This window comes from Gymnoscopelus microlampas (genome assembly GCF_963454915.1).
Source record: "Gymnoscopelus microlampas genome assembly, chromosome: 15".
NCBI classification, from domain to species: Eukaryota; Metazoa; Chordata; class Actinopteri; order Myctophiformes; family Myctophidae; genus Gymnoscopelus; species Gymnoscopelus microlampas.
The window spans coordinates 5,368,170-5,385,578 of record NC_139952.1 but is presented as its reverse complement, the minus strand read 5'-3'; the positions used below and the strand labels follow the sequence as shown (position 1 = coordinate 5,385,578).

The following is a 17,409-nucleotide window of genomic DNA, read 5'->3' as shown; positions in this document are numbered from 1 at the left end:
CCCTAACCCTAACCCTAAAACCGAACTAAAGTAACCAAAAAACGCCCAATATAACCGCAATAACTGCAAAGATTTGCGTGTGTGCGCACGCACGGGTCCAGACCGTCCGGGACACATGCACGGGGGGGGGGTTGCGATTTTGTGCACAGGGCCCATTTTCACTTTAATCCGTCTATGGGTATTGTAGGAGTTGAGGCATTACATGTTGTTTGACTCGGTTCCACAGCTAAACATTGTGAAAATAGCCGATCTACAAGTTGCGAGCTTGTAGATCTGCTATTTTCACAATTTTTGCCTCATATATTAGCCTGTTTGACAATTTGGCCAATGTTTGACCAGTTTTTATAGTATAGTTTGTTGAATACTTTTGATGTAGTAGGCCTAATGGACTTTTTTTTATTTTATCACATTTTTTTTAGGCATTAAAAAGGTCTTAAAAGTCCTTAAAGTGTCACTTCACTGTCATCTGGGGACCTCCACCCCCCCCCCCCCCAAATCATGTCGGGTCCCGGGTCCCGACATGATTGACCAGTGGTGGAAAGTAACTAAGTACATTTACTCAAGTACTGTACTTAAGTGCAATTTTGAGGTATTTGTACTTTACTTGAGTATTTCTAATTTCCAATACTTTTACTTCTACTCCACTACATCGCAAGAGGTAAATATTGTACTTTTACTCCACTACAATTATTTGAAAACTTTAGTTAGTAGTTACTTTGCAGATATAAATCATTACATTATAAAACATTCATTAACTAGGCTACTTTAGCCCTATTTTATACCTAGGCTATTTTCAAACATTTTTGTACTTTTACTTTTGGTACTTTAAGTACATTCTGATACCAATACTTTTGTACTTTTACGCAAGTACATTTTGAATTCCGGACGGAAGTACTTCTACATTGCAGTATTTATTCTTTTACTTAAGTAAAACATTTGAGTACTTTTTCCACCACTGGTCCAGACCCACAGGTTGAGAGCCGCTGTGCTAAAGTATTCACACAGTGGGTCATGCGCCTCACTGCTCAGTTCCTCAGTGAAAAAAAAAAGCTGATTCAGCACAATAATATTGGACGCCGTCCCACATTCTCTGCTTCCTGCAGAGAAACAATGGGGCCGTTTCCCCCTCCACAATAAAGGTCACGCGCAATGAATCTCTTGAACCCAATGAAAAGTATTAAAGGGATAGTTCACCCCCAAAATGACTTTTTCTTTTTTCGATTAGTCACCCCATGGAGACTTGAATTCATGGATATTTTTTTTGTTTTTGTCTCATTCCTAAGCCAATAATTCTGATGAGCTTGTTGTGACTAAATAATAACTATATTGGATCCATTGGAACACATAGGTTCTCTTTTGTATACATTTCCTAAAAAGTAACAGTGTTGGAGATTTCCGACCAACAGCGAGTCAGCGACTATAATGACATATAGCCTATACATGCAGAGTAGAGGTAACAGAGTCATAGAGGTAACAGGTAGGGTGGGCACCAAAACATTCTCGGCACTATAGGGGAAACCATGCATGGGCACCTTGGAAGTGTGGGCACCAGGTAAATCTGGGCACCAAAACAGAGTGGGCACCAGGCCCCGGAAGAGTGGCCACTAGAGGAAATCCAGTCACCAAACAGAAATTCTAGTTTTACTGAGGTTAGGGCTAGGATTAAGGTTTGGTTTAGGCATGGTTTTACTGAGGTTAGTGTATTTTACTAAGGTGCCCAGCCTTCCGAGCCCTGGTGCCCACTCTTCTCCAGCGCCCAGTCTTCCCAAAAAATGCTGCCCAGATTTCCCTGGTGCCCACCCTTCCTGTATTTAGTATTTGTGAGATCAGAATGGATTTCTCCAGGCTACAGGTATATATCACACTGTATATACTGTATACTGGAGTAGCTACGGTTATCTGTCTATAAGGCCAAGGGGTGAAACAATAAGGGCCGACTGTTTTTTTTTTGCTTGCCTTTTTGGGGTCCTTTACCTTTCTCGACATTGGTTCTCAACCTGTGGGCAGAGGATATTGCAAATGGGCCCCCAAATATTTGGCAAAACACCAAGATTTTCTTGCTCACAATGTGTCGCATCGCAACGCATTGTGAGCTTGTAGATCGGCTATTTTCAAGTAGACAAAATGTATCAAAATCAAATCTACAAAGTAACTAGTAATTCAAGTTTTCAAACAATTGTAGTGGAGTAAAAGTATAACATTTTCCTCTGAGATGTAGTGAAGTAAAAGTAGTGAAAATTGGAAATACTCCAGTAAAGTAAAAAAACACCTAAAAATTGTACTTAAGTACAGTACTTGAGTAAATGTACTTTGTTACTTTACACCACTGACATGGATAAAATATGGAGGAGGAGGCATTAAAATGGAGGAGGAGGGCCCTGATCCAGAAAAGGTTGTTGACAGCACAGTTCACTCAAATATAACATTCCACATAATAACGGCAGGACATTATGGGAACATATGGATTCATCATGCTGCATGATGAGATGAGATTACATAGGCTTAGGCTACTTAACACATAATATATCATCTAATTCTAATGGATCATATCTAATTGTTGGTCATATGGAGAAGAAAGGTCAAGCGCTAGATTTAACCCATGACATGACACAATGGTGGAATGTAACTAAATGGAATAACCTCAATGTACTTTTACTTTTTAAAAGATTGTACTTTTTACTCCACTACAATGATTTGACAGCTTTACTACTTAGCAGATTTATATTATTACTACAAAACATACATTAAGGGATGAATGAATGATGATGGGACGGTGACCCAACATGGGTCCGCGCGCCCTATGTTTAGTGACCACGTTGCATAGTGTGTCTTTAAATTTAATTGGGAATCGAAATACAACTTCCATCCTTACAAAATGGCATTATTCGTTAATTACTCAACCGTCAAGCACCAGTTCAAAAACAGTATAAAAAATAGCAGATCTACAACCTCACAACACCTCACATTGCGACACATTTTCTGGGGAAAGAATACAATTTTTTATTTCTATTTTATGGACATTTCTAAAACATTTATTTTTATTCTTTCTTCCTTTCTGAGGAAAAGAAAATCGTAGAGAGTAAGTATGTAAGTATTGTATGAACGAATGAATGAATGAATGAATGAATGAATGCACACATACATACAGTGGTGGAAAGTAACAAAGTACATTTACTTAAGTACTATACTTAAGTAAAATTTGCAGGTATTTGTACTTTACTTGAGTATTTCCAATTGCCAATACTTTTACTTCTACTCCACTACATCTCAGAGGCAAATATTGTACTTTTACTCAACTACAATTATTTGAAAACTTGAGTTACCAATTACTTTGCAGATATAAATTATTGGATTATAAAACATATATTTACCACTTTAGCCCTATTTTATACATAGGCTATTTGAAAATAGCCGATCTACAAGCTCACAACGAGTCGCATCATGACGCATTGTGAGCTTGTAGATCTGCTATTTTCAAACATTTTAGTACTTCTACTTTGGTACTTTAAGTACCTTTTGATGCCAATACTTTTATACTTTTACTCAAGTAAATTTTTAATTCCGGACGTTTACTTGTAACAGAGTACTTCTACATTGCAGTATTGATAATTTTACTTAAGTAAAACATTTGAGTACAGTTTTTCCACCACTGCATAAAGTTTGGTCACCCCACATTGAATGGTACTGTCTCTTTAAATGTACGCAGCCAGCGTTGCTTTAGCACGTAACGAGAGAGAGAGAGAGAGAGAGAGAGAGAGAGAGCGAGCTGCTGTGTGTGTGTGTGTATGTGTGTGTGTGTTCAGTTCAGCGCCGAGCGCCACAAACATCCAGTCCACAACAAATACCCTGCGTAAATAATAAAAACACATCAAAACCATGGGGATCAAAATCTACTACACCACCGTGACCGCCAGCAGAGAGGTGAGTGATCACCAATAACCACTTATTGATCCGATCAGTTTGTGATCACAGTCATTTAACATAGTGCTTCTATTGATCCGTATATACAGACACACCCAGCAGAATGAATGCCCTGCGTGGTGGATGTACAGTATTCTAAAGGCTTGACCTGCCTTGCACACACACCACTGCCTTTGTTGTTTTGGAAATTGTTATTACACTGTGTTATTAAATGATAGATCGCATCATGCTTTATTAGTAAGCCCTGCATGTTTGTTTTAAGTTGGTGCAGAACACTATTGAGGCCAGCAGTAAGTCCACCCAGGAAGAGGAAGTCATATTGTTTTGTTCCCCGATGCTGTTTGATTAGCCCTGAAAACATGACTGTCACATCATGACATGTCATGGATGAACTTCAACCTGTTTCTTTGCGCTTTCTCCCCTTTTGGTCCATGCATCTACATAAACGTTCAGATTTCAAATTTAAAGTGCTTATCTCATGGCCACGGATGTTGCAATCGTGTACGGGCCCTCGGAAGTATCTGTGTCGTCCGTGTTGTTCAATAAAAAAGCATTTTAATCCGATCGGTGGCTATTGTATCCGTGTTTTCTCTATATGCCTTCAACGACGCGACCCCATTGGTTGGGAGGTGTATTGCACTCGGACACATTATAACTATGAGCGAATGGCCACCGGCCATTGGATTAAAATGATTTTTATTGAACAATACGGAAGATACGGGTACTTTTGAGGGCCCGTACATAATTGTAACACCCATGGCCATGGATTAAGCACTTTATATTTGAAATTTGAACGTTCATGTATATGTACTGGCTGTAAATGGAGAAAGTGCAAACACCAGGTTGAAGTTCATCCATGACTGTCGTGACAGACGATCCATGGCTAGTCAGATGGCAGCAATAAGCTGCCATCGCTTCCATTGAAGAAGATTTATTCACTATTTCACTGACATATTAATTAAAATATGATATTACGACTAGCTTTGGACTAAGACTTGAATTAATGTTTTCTTTAATCGATTCTGACATGTTTGTGTATCTCTGTCAGTCTTAGCCGAAACCCCCCATATAATCACTGTATGCCCTTTAATGGCCCTATACTACTCCATACATGTACAAATTAAAAATATAAAGGTCCAACCTTAAAGCTATGGATGTTACCCGACCGTACATGCCCCTTTTATGCTCGGTTATATTCCATAGCGTTTAATAAAGACGTGTTTTAATGCCGTCTGTGACTGAATGTCACCGTATTCCTCAATGAGTACAGTGGCGTTGTTTCAGCAGGTGAAAGTCGGTATTACACTCCATGGGAACGAGGGAATGCGGCAACATTCAGGGGCAGACAAGATTAAAACGCATCTTTATTAGTCTATGTGGAATATTACTAAATATAAAGGGCCCGGTGTGACGGGTAACACCCGTGGCTTTAAGGTAAACAATGTATATTTTTTAATTTGGACCTTTTATGGAGATGTATGACCGTTAATCATGGACGTACAGTGGATATTTGGGGTTGGCGTCCAAGACTGACAGAGTGACACATTAAAACATGATATATATCAGGGCTGGGCCATTGACCATACCTGTCTGTGTGATACCATACATTTTGTGTGTTTTAAATGGTGAGCTTACAAGCAGACTGTGTGTGTTTGTGAGGGGAGAAACACACTGCAGTGTGTGAAACATGTGGTATCAATTATGTCTGTATGGAATCCATTGAGATCATATGAGTATGACCAGTCATGGAAAGAAGAACTCAGGTTGTTTTAAGGAGCAATACCACAACATAGAAATACCCCGTTACAAGGCCTGTATACAACATTTGACTTAAATAGGGCTTATGCTTGTAATAATATTCTTAATCTACAAAGTAAGTAGGAACTAAATCTGTAAAAAAAAAAAGAAAAAAGTGCAATAATTTGCCGTTAGAGGAGTAGAAGTACAAAGTATCCAAACATGGACATACTCAAGTCAAGTGAAATTGTATTCAAGTACAGTACTTGAGTAAATGTACTTAGTAGTTATTTTCAACCACTGTTGCAGTGGTGTAATGTAACTAAGTACATTTACTCAAGTACTGTACTTAAGTACAATTTTGAGGTATTTTTACTTTACTTGAGTATTTCCAACACACTACATCTCAGAGGCAAATATTGTACGTTTTCTCCACTACAATTATTTGAAAACTTTAGCTACTAGTTACTTTTCAGAAATAAATGATGATATTATGAAACATACATTAACCACTTAACTTTTTTATACATAGGCTATTTGAAAATAGCCGATCTACAAGCTCACAACGCATCGCGATGCAACGCGTTGTGAGCTTGTAGATCTGCTATTTTCAAATATTTTAGTACTTTTACTTTTGGTACTTTAAGTACATTTTGATACCAATACTTTTGTACTTTTATTCAAGTATTTTTTAATTCTGGACTTGTAACAGATTACTTCTACATTGCAGTATTGATACTTTTACTTAAGTAAAACCTTTTGAGTACTTCTCCCACCACTGTTGACTAACACATATGAATATGAATGAGAATGATCTTATGTCCAAGGCTTTATATTACAATAGTGTGCCACCTTCCCACGTACCCTCTGAATGCCAGCTTACAGTTGGTGACTTGCCCATGGGTGTGGTAACATCCTCAATGCGGCCCGGGGTAGATAGCATTGAGCTAATGGGGTAAATTAATCATTAAACCACAAAGTCAGATAACGAGACTTTGGTGTGTAAAGGCACAGACAGTCACTGACCTCAAATATTAACCCAGTAGTTTAAAAGGTTCAGTTGGTGATTATCTTTGGTTAAAACAAGTGTATTGTTAAAAAGTTAAAGCTCTACATTGTGGTAGTAATCATTGCTATAGGGGTCTCGACTTTTGTTCAGGCCAAGGACCGCTAGCTGAGAGAGAGATGAACTACTACTTTGTATAAACTTGTGTTCAGTGGTATAAAGTAACAAAGTACATTTACTCAAGTACTGTACTTAAGTACAATTTTGAGGTATTGGAGTATTTCCAATTGTCTATACTTTTACTTATACTCCACTACATCTCAGAGGCAAATATTGTACTTTTATTCCACTACAATTATTTGAAAACTTTAGTTATCAGTTTTACTTTGCAGGTATAAATGATTACATTATAAAACATACATTTACCACTTTAGCCCTATTTTATACCTAGGCCATTTGAAAATAGCCGATGTGAGCTTGTAGATCTGCTATTTTTAAACATTTTATTACTTTTACTTTTGGTACTTAAAGTACATTTTGATACCAATACTTTTGTACTTTTACTCAAGTCAATTTTGAATTCAGGATTTTTTCTTGTAACGGAGTACTTCTACATTGCAGTATTGATACTTTTACTTAAGTAAAACATTTGAGTACTTTCCCCACCACTGCTTGTGTTGCAGATTAAACCTTTTCATAGCTTTCATAGATAGCTTCATAGAGCTATCATCAGTGTTGTGTCAAACACGTGTTTGCACATTATCTTTTGCATTAATATGTTCGATTCACGTTAAAGCAACACTATGTAGTTCGGGGGAATCAATCAGTGGCCACTTTGGACACAAATAACGCGGCAGCTGACGTCTTTGACTTCATTACCCAAGATTCTCTGCAAAGCATGTCCGGTGAGGACGCACTGTGATTGGCCAGTCGTCGCTTTAGACTGGCAGTTTTGCCTTGGTGGCTTGGCAGATGCCAGGATGAAACTCATTGTCTCCCCTATACATAGTAGTAATACAGTCAAGCCCCTAGCAGGGACCCGCCTGAGTCTATACATTTATGGAAGGAGGATTGTTATTGCTTAAACATGTAACTTTATAATTTTGTGGGACATACAGTAATATGCTATAACAACTATATTATAGTTGTTGAAAAGTTACATAGTGCTTCTTTAATGTATATTTTCAGTAACTGAGGACGCGGTATGCGGTAGAGTGTTTGTTCAGTAACAGGGGTCTCCCCGTCTCGCCAGCTCCTTAACCCATTAAGACCTGAGGCGATTCTTATTTTTTTTATCTAAATCCTAACAGTTTTTTGAAAAAAAATCAAAAAAATATTTTTTCAAGATTTTTCAAAAATAGCAGATCTACAAGCTCATAGCGCGGCACTCGGTGCCGCGCTATGAGCTTGTATATCTGCTATTTTTGAATAGCCAAAGAAATCTAAAGTGACACAGATGCGTTTCAGGTCTTCAGGGTTAATAAAAATAAAATACATTTTCACTTGGGTTTCCAATTTCGTCCAATCAGGAGAGAGAACCCCACAACCTCCAGTTCCAATGATTTAGTAATTTCTTTGTGGCATCACTTCCAATTCCTCATGTTTATCCTGTATGAGTGACGACTTTTTAAGACAATGTTTAATTTCTCCTGTCATACTAGTGGTTTCTTGTAAACCAGCGCTTCTCAATGTGGGGTCCGGGGACCCCCAGGGGTCCTTGAAGGGGTTCCAGGGGGTCCCCAGCAAAATTAGTTAAAGAACGACTTCGCCCATTTTCAACCTATCTTCATATAATTGGTCCTCACTAATGCTCATGATAAAATGATACAATTTTTTTCTACTTGGTCTGTGTCTCATAGGAGGGCTGTGGACAGTCCAGCAACCCGTCTACCAGTGACATCATCGTTAGGCAGGATTTTTTCCCCCAAAAAGATTAACATTTTTTGATTCAGATTTTTATTAAGGCAGCAAATGGGATCTATTATTGCATTGCAACTTTCCAGGAATACAAAGCCTGCAGTTTCTATTAGCTTGGATTCCCCATCGATGATGTCACTGGTAGACGGGTTTCTGAACTGTCCAAAGCCCTCCTCTGAGACACAGACTGATTAGAAAAAAATTGTACCATTATATCATGAGCATTAGTGAGGACCTATTATATGAAGACAGGTTGAAAATGGGTGAAGTCGTCCTTTAATATAGCATCACAGATTGGTTTAACCACTTCTATTAGAACATAGCAGATCTGCAAGCTCACACTGTGTTGCGGTGCGACACATTGTGAGGACAAAATTGGACTATTCTTTTAAAGATTCAAACACAAATCTTGTATGGGGTTTAAATATTTTCAGATGGGGGTCCATGGCCAAATAACATATTAATTTGCGTGTCGTTAATTCTTTTTGGAAACATTGTCTCAAAAGGCTCAACACCAAGGGTGACAACAAACAAACAAACAAACAAACAAAACAGTCAGTTGACTGTTTGAATAATTTGTTAAAACACATTTGTCGCGTAAGCGCGCTGTTGTGTGTTTTATAACATTTTGTCTTCTGAGCCCTACCTCCTGGCACAAGAGTGTCTCTCAAAAGTAGTGAAAATAGCAGATCTACAAGCTCACAGCGTGTCGCGATGTGAGCTTGTAGATCTGCTAATTTCACTATTTTAATTTTAAATAATAATAAAAGAACGGTTTTGGACATCGACGATAAGTTGCTCATTGCACAGCGCCTCGTTATGTTTTGAAAGGTGCTTTATAATTAAAGTTTGTTACTCTGTTTACTTAGTTTTCTTTTCTCTCCCCCCCGTTTCTTTCAGATCAAGTCTCAGCAGGCCGAGGTACTCAGGATACTAGAGAGTAAAAGTATCCAGTATGAACTGATCGACATCTCGCTGGGAGGAGAGATCAGGGACGAGATGAGAGCCAAGTCTGGCAACCCCAAAGCCATTCCCCCACAGCTGTTCAACGAGGACCAATACTGCGGGGTGAGAATACAATAAAATACAATCAATTATTGTTTTAATGAGGACCGATACTAAGAATACAAAATAAATACAATTAAAAACAATCGTTGTTTTTAACCCATTAAAGGGATAGTTCGCCCCCAAAATGACTTTTTTTTCCTATTGATTGTCACCCCATGGAGACTTGAATTCATGGATATTCTTTTGTTTTTGTCGCATTCCTAAGCCAATAATTTGATGTGACATGAAACGTTTTCATGTCAAGGATTTCATGTATTTGGCCGCGGACCCCCATCTCAAAATATGTTGTTCCAGGGACCCCCAGAAGTATAGATTTGAGTTAAAACTGTTCGCTTTAAAATATATATATATATATATATATATATATTTATATATTCAAAGATTCAAATTTTCACGATTTTTCAAAAATAGCAGATCTGAGCTTGTATGTCTGCTATTTTTGAAAATAGCCAAAGTACAAAATAATTAAAATCTAAAATGACACGGATACCTTCCCGGGTTTTAATGGGTTAACGAGGATAAATACTGTGGGGGTAATACGACAACGCTTTCACTATCACATTTCATCACCACAATAGGCTCTGTGCATGACTTTAGCAACGATGCAAACTGTGGAACAAGCTCGCTCCCAATGTTTTGCCGTAATAGGCTCTATGCACAGCAGCCATATTATCACTTCCTTCACAGGTGTTACCACTGATACTAATGAAGGCTCTGTTCCATTTAGTGTAGCACAGTGGTTTCCACGACCCCCCATAACTCTGAGAGTGTACATTTGTTCACTCTCAGAGTTACACATCCGTAAGGGGCCATTTGGAAGCCCATGAGGGTCCCTGGACCCCAACTTTAGACCCACTGGTGTAACAGAGTGTTTCCAGTGAGCCAACATGCACAACATCAGCACCCTGACTCTGTTTGACCCGAATGGAACAGAGCCTTCATTAGTATCATTGGTAACACCTGTGAATTTCTTCATATTATGGCTGCTGTGAATAGAGCCTATCTGAACACTCACTCACCCCTTCAGACTCCATCTTAGCCCGTAGCACTTGGCCTTGTCTTGACTACCATGCAGTCTTATGCAAAGGTTACAATGTACATGGCATGTTATTTAGACAGATGGTCCTTGGTTTACCTGGGATCCTAGTTTACTGAGACACTACACTGTCTCTCTGCTTTTGATGTATGTGATTACCTTGCTTTACTTTTACTCCACTACAATTATTTTACAACTTTAGTTACTTGGGTTAGGGTTAGATTTCGATTATTATTACAAAACATACTGTACATTAACCACTTCAGCTCTGTATACATTTCGGCCATTTGAAAATAGCCCATCTACAAGCTTGTAGATCGGCTATTTTCAATGGATATGTTATACATTTTATACATTTGAAAACTTGTGAAATGGGACATTCTGCACACTGAGTGCTTTTACTCTTGTACTTTAAGTATATTTTGATACCAATACTTTTGTACTTTTACTCAAGTAGATTTAGAATTCCGCACTTTTACTTGTAACAGAGTATTTCTACATTGCAGTATTGATACTTTTACTTAAGTAAAACATTTAAGTACTTTTTCAACCACTGCACCTACGTCACACAGATACGGGAAGTAAAAGCCAGTTGCGCTGTCTTGCTCTTCCGTTTGTCTCGGACTGTAAGTTCCCCTTTTTCAGAAGGTAGCGTTTCCTTTTTTATGTTCCATGTCAGTTTCTTCATTTGAGCCGGAAACACGCAACGAGAGAGAGAGAGAGAGAGAGGCCCTGGTGTTGAAAGCAAGCGAGTGGACCTCAGCTGATGCTGTTTGTGTGTGGCAACGACCTGCCTCACGGCTGCAAAGACGAGCTTATCTCTGAATCACAAAGCGTGGACCTGAACTGTATGTGTTTGTGTGTGTGCTAGCATATGCACACCATGAGGAAACCTGCTTTTGTTTTTGTAGCTATCGAGTCAGGAATACACAGACTGCTGTCTTCTTACCACAACAGCTTAGCACAGTGAACCCCAAACCCGTGCGGACCACGTGCCTCAAAAAAAGATTAATTTCATTTGATAGAGTGCCCATCATCCCAAGTAGATCTCTCTCTCCCATAGCCCCAGACTGTCTGTCTCACCAGCTGTGCTTAATCAATGCCATTCTTAACATGCAAGACCGCAACAAACTTGGTCTCCCAAAGTTTTAACTAAGCATATAGGCTACTGTGTATAACCCAATGTCTGCAAATACCTTTGACTGCGCACAACATATGGACTAGTAAATTAACCCACTAAGTGTCAGAATTATTTCCGGCTATTTCTGGCCAGTGCGATTATTATTATTTTTTTTTATTTTTTTTTTCAAAATAAAGTGCTTAGGAAGCGAGATACAGCCTTTTTCAGTTATAAGTTAAACAAGGAGTGGATGGAGCTGCAAATCTTCAGATAATGATATCTTGGGTTCTGAACATTTTTTTTTTTTTCCAAAAACATGTGAAACACGTGATTGGCACGTTGCACCATAGCGGTAAAACACGCGAAACACGTGAATGGCACTCAATGAGTTAAAATCACCACGATAAACGCTAAAAGCGATTATCGTCCCATCCCAGGTGACTAGTAGCAGACTGAAGCTGACTGTTGCTCTCTTCCTCCAACAGGACTATGAGATGTTAACGGAGGCCGTGGAAGAAGACAAAGTGGACCAGTTTTTGAAGCTGGCATGAGGAGGGGTTTCTCTCTGTCCCCTCCCCTCCCCCCTCCCCCCTCCCCTCACCACCATGCCGCCCACCTGTAAACCCGTTCGCCCCTCCTTTCCTCTCTCGGGTCAGGCTTGCGCTGTGCCCGCCTGTCCTCCATGCCATGACCAATGCCAAACACACTCTACTATCAACCTGGATCGCAACACACACATTCCCTAACTAGACTCTCGAAACTTAAAAAGGGGGGTATTTCACTTTAAAAAACACGTCTGGGGTCGTTTTAACGTCTATTCAGGCTTTTGTGTGCCTCCCCCAGAGAGTTTTTAAGTTGCTTGTTTCAATATTTAGATATTTGATATATTCATTCGATCAGACGCGACCCCCCTTCCTATATTATCCCATTGTAACTCCCATGTTCAAGCAACTTAATCAAGCAACTCAACAACTGGTCTGGTGGTGCACACAAAAAGCCTGAGCAGACATTAAAATGACCCCGGAAGTGTTTTGAAGTGGAAAAACACCTTTAAATAACCACTGTTTGCCTCCCAACTAGTCTCGAAAACTCTTAACCACTGTAACTGCAAAGTGCCACTTGGGTAGAGGTCTGTGTTGAGTAGTTACCTTGTCGTGAGGCAACTCTAAATAGTAGCTCTCAAAGTCACTCTTTTAACACATAATCGAAAGCAAGCAAGGCCGATTCTGCCCATATAACATCACAAAACCCGGTACGGCTTTTTATATATTGTCAGAATAAGCTTTGTTTGTGTTTATGTGCTAACATTTTTGGATTATCAATTTCTAATCAACACAGCAACTATTGAAGATATCTCACTATTATTTGGAGCAACAAAAAGGTAACTACGCAACCCAAACCTTTACCAAAGTGGCATTGCGCTTTAAGTTTTGTTTTTGTTTCATGTGTTATACAATGTATTTTTTTGTTTCTGTGCTGAATGTTGTCTTTTCCGACATGCTAATGTCACTTATTAGTCTTATTGTCACTGACCTCTCGTTAGTCCTCGTTAGGAATCAACAGGGCGACCAGATGTGCACTAACGAGGCTGGCTAATATGGGCTCGCCGTGACCACATGATCAGATGAGAGTAATCCATTACATTCAACAAGGAATCTCACTGATGTCCCTGCGAGACTGGACGCTTCGGTCTTCATGTAGTCTTAACCGGTGGTGGAAGAAGTATTCCGATTTCGTTTTTTGCTTGAGTAAAAGTAGCAATACCAAAAATGTAGAAATACTCTGTTACGTAAGTAGAAGGCCTACATTCAAAGATTTTACTTGAGTAAAAAGTGCAAAATGTATTGGCATCAAAATATACTTACTTTTCCACCGCTTGTCTTAAAACAAAAAAAAAAGCTGTTCTCTTCTGGTCTTCATAGGGAAACCTTGTATGCCCAAAACCGCTACTTTTCAGGAAATGGAACGGAAATGTTCAGAAATAGCTAAATAAGCTGATCCACAAGCTCACAATGTGTCGTATCGCGATGCGTTGTGAGCTTGTAGATCGGCTATTTTCACCACTTTTGCTTGACAACGGAGTAAGGCATTAAGTGACGAAAACAAAAGAAAAAGTATTGAAGTATGGAGATACAAGGTTTCTGCCTGACGACAATATACTGTATGGAAATCTATACAGGACAGAGAGTTGACGGTCCTGAAGCTAATTCCGTAGGTTAAACTATAGAGGTCAAGGACCCCATTAGATGACAGGGGGGTCCATGCATCCATCATAAAGAAACAAGCAGAATGTGATCAAAGCATTCCTTATTATAAGGTTAAAAAAAACTCGGTGCCAATACATACCTGTGACAATGTTTTAAGATAGATAATCCGTAGCATATCTTAACGTTCTTCTTAACATTTTCCATAAGTTCCTGTTACAGTATACGTCTTAAAGATATCAGATACTTAAAACTTCCAGGCACCGTACGTACTGTAGGTCTCTTAATATTGGTTCATGACGATGTCAAAAGATTAGTTTGGAAAGCTGGAAAACTTGTATTTACCCTTTTTAAGACCGGGAACGCAGCATCTGTGTGTCATTTTTAGATTTCTTTGGGCTATTCGAAAATGGCAGATCTACAAGCTCGTAGATCTGCTATTTTCTTTTTTTAAATCATGAAAGTTTGTGCAAATATTTGAATTCTCTTTTATTCAAATATTTGAATTTAGCTTTTAAGCGGACATTAGTAACTCAAATATGTGCTTCTGGGGGTCCCTGGAACTAATTATTTTACAAATGTTCTCTTTAAAAAAAGATATATTCCAAGATTTTCACAGATTTTCACGATTTTTCAAAAATAGCAGATCTACAAGCTCATAGCGCGGCACTCGCGCTATGAGCTTGTAGATCTGCTATTTTTGAATAGCCAAAGAAATCTAAAAATGTACACACAGACGCGTTCCCGGTCTTAATGGGTTAAGTACAAAAGAAACTTGTTTTGGAGCGTAAAAAAAGAACTGGAGCTGAAATGTTTGCAAATCTCATTCACGGTCCAAATCTCACATTTTATTCCGGTCCTGTATCATTTCATAAAAAAAGTTGCACTGCACAGCACCTATGCACTGTCCTATACCCTGCGCAAAACTGTGAGCACTCAGACACCAGTGTTTTTGATCGATTGATTCATTGATTAGACTTGGGTTAACTCTTGCCACAAGTCAAAGGTGAAGACATCACTGTTTTCAGTGCATACTGTGTTTGCAAACAGTTAATGTTGCCCATGATAGGTACATATCCAGTTAACGTGTTTTCTTTTTTATCTTGAGTATGTCGTTCCCATATTTTGTCCTCCAGTGACACTGTCATTTGCTATTTTTGAGCACATCTACGCAGTAAAATCCTGTTGAAAGGAGTAGTTCACCCCCAAAAAAATGCTTATTTTCTATTAATTACCCACCTCATCAAGCCTTGAATTCATGGAGACTTTTTTTTGTTTGTCGCATTCAAGCCAATAATAGGCTCTATGCACAGCAGCCATATTGGGAATGAATCGGGCCCCTTCCTTACTTCCTTTACAGGTGTTACCAATAATACTAATTAAGGCTCTGTTCCATTTAGTGTGGCACAGTGGTCTCTTATTTTCAAGGACCCCCATAACTCTGAGAGCGTACAAATGGAACCAAATGGACCCTCACGGGTCCATTTGGTTCCATTTGTACACAATCAGAGTTACACACCCACCATAAGGGGCCATTTGGGAACCAAAATGGAGTGTTTCTAGTGAGCCAACATGCACGATATCAGCACCCTGACCAGAATGGAACAGAGCCTTCATTAGTATCATTGGTAAAACCTGTCAAGGAAGTAAGAAGAGGCCCAATTTCTTTCCAATATGGCTGCTGTGCATATAGCCTATTTGATGACCGGCGGAGTTTCCGGTGAGTCTCCTATACCAGACCCTCCGCCGGTCGTCAAATTATTGCCTTAGGAATGCAACAAAAACAAAAACTTGTACGGCAAAACGCAACGTTTTGTGCACTGTTTTTTTGTAAGTTGACGCTTGTCGACGTGTTTGCTGGTTAATTAACGACGCGTATCCACCATTAAAGCAACGTCATTTAGACATTCCATAACAGTACATGTCTCTCTTTGAGCCCTCCTGTGCTTTGCTTTTTGGACCAATCCCCCATTGGCCAAAATGAGATGAGAATAAAGGAATTAAGATGCTGTTGTCTTCCAAGAAGATTGTGAAAAGTTGACTTATGGGTTGAATAAAAATGGAACTGAGTCTAAAATCTGGATGATTCTTTCTTTCTTTAATTATTATTATTATTCAGATGTCACACTTCCGATCGATCGTTGCTGTCCGGCAGAAACCAGCTAACTCCATTTTGTCGCTTTTGCACTTTTTCCCCATAAATCAGGGCCATTGAACACCCTTTACGTCTGTGTTGGTAAAAAAAAGAATTGAACCAATGAAAAGTATTAAAAAGCGCTTCTGACAAAACCAGCTAACTCCGTTGGATCCTCAAACTTTCTGCTGAGGTTTTGCTGACTCCAGCCCCCCCCCCCCCCCCCCCCCCTTTTGACCTCCAACCTCATTGTGAGCTTGGAGGTCCATTCAGCTGTTCTTATCAATGATGAACAAAACCTCCTAACTCCACTTTTTTTCATTTCCTGAAAAATGTACATTTTGGAGTTAGCTGGTTTCTGCCGGACAGCAGATATATATATATATATATATATATATATATATATCCAGAAAAGGCGATATAGATAGATACACTTTTATAAGAGAAAGTGGGATGAATAAATAGATAGATAGACGTAAGGGGGAATTGGAAAATAACTATTGACTTTGCATTTACAAGGCTGACACACATACTAATTAGCTACTTAAGGCAGGTACACACTACAAGACATTAGGTCCGATATTGCTGTCGCCGACATTTTTTGGCGCTCGCCGACAAAACCTCCCGACCTGACGCAGATCGGCCTTTGATCGGCGAGACAATGCTCTGTGTGTGTGAAAGGCTCTGCGACCCGATGTGGCCGCGATTCTCCGCTCTGCGACGGCTTTTCAGATATCTAAATTGTTAGATATTCATCTCTGTCTGGGACAGGACAAGAGACAATATCATACAGTGTGAAAGGAGCCGAGACCATTCTGCGAGCAAATCCACGCTGCAGCCAATGAGAGCACATTACAGCAACCGTGGCTAGGGGAGCGTCGCTGGATCTGACCACAACAAACAGTCCCTACCACAATATTACCTTCCAGTCCTGTATTAAGTTAACATTATAAAACTAAATGAGAAAGTGAGCGAGCCTGGTGGGCTGTTTATTTTAGAGGAATTGTACAGAGAGACAGAGACAGAGCGAGAGCTCTCTCTCTCTCTGTGTGTGTGTGTGTGTGTGTGTGTGTGTGTGTGTGTGTGTGTGTGTCTGTGAGTGCAGCATGCCTGTGACACACGCTGTGTCTGAACAGCGTTGCCAGATGTTGCGATAGAAATAAGCAACCAGGTCTATGAAAACAAGCCCAAGAAAAGGCCACTTGAGCACTTTAAACCTATTTACAAATACATTGGATATTTGAAAATAGCCAATCTACAAGCTCA

The 17,409-nt window shown here is 39.4% G+C and overlaps 1 protein-coding gene across 1 annotated transcript; it reads left to right on the top strand.

The window, feature by feature from the left end:
• Positions 1–3,803: 3,803 nt before the first annotated feature.
• sh3bgrl3 (SH3 domain binding glutamate-rich protein like 3) lies at positions 3,804–16,086 on the top strand. Its single transcript, XM_084081518.1, has 3 exons — positions 3,804–3,921; positions 9,482–9,649; positions 12,291–16,086. The coding sequence occupies exons 1-3, from the start codon at positions 3,877–3,879 to the stop codon at positions 12,354–12,356; spliced, it is 279 nt and encodes a 92-aa protein (XP_083937644.1). The 5' UTR covers positions 3,804–3,876; the 3' UTR covers positions 12,357–16,086.
• The last annotated feature ends 1,323 nt before the right edge of the window (positions 16,087–17,409 follow it).

Coding starts and splice junctions, on each gene's coding strand:
- sh3bgrl3 (XM_084081518.1), top strand. CDS start 3,877: ATGGGGATCAAAATCTACTACACCACCGTGACCGCCAGCAGAGAG. Junction 3,922..9,481: donor CCGTGACCGCCAGCAGAGAG/GTGAGTGATCAC, acceptor CGTTTCTTTCAG/ATCAAGTCTCAGCAGGCCGA. Junction 9,650..12,290: donor ACGAGGACCAATACTGCGGG/GTGAGAATACAA, acceptor TTCCTCCAACAG/GACTATGAGATGTTAACGGA.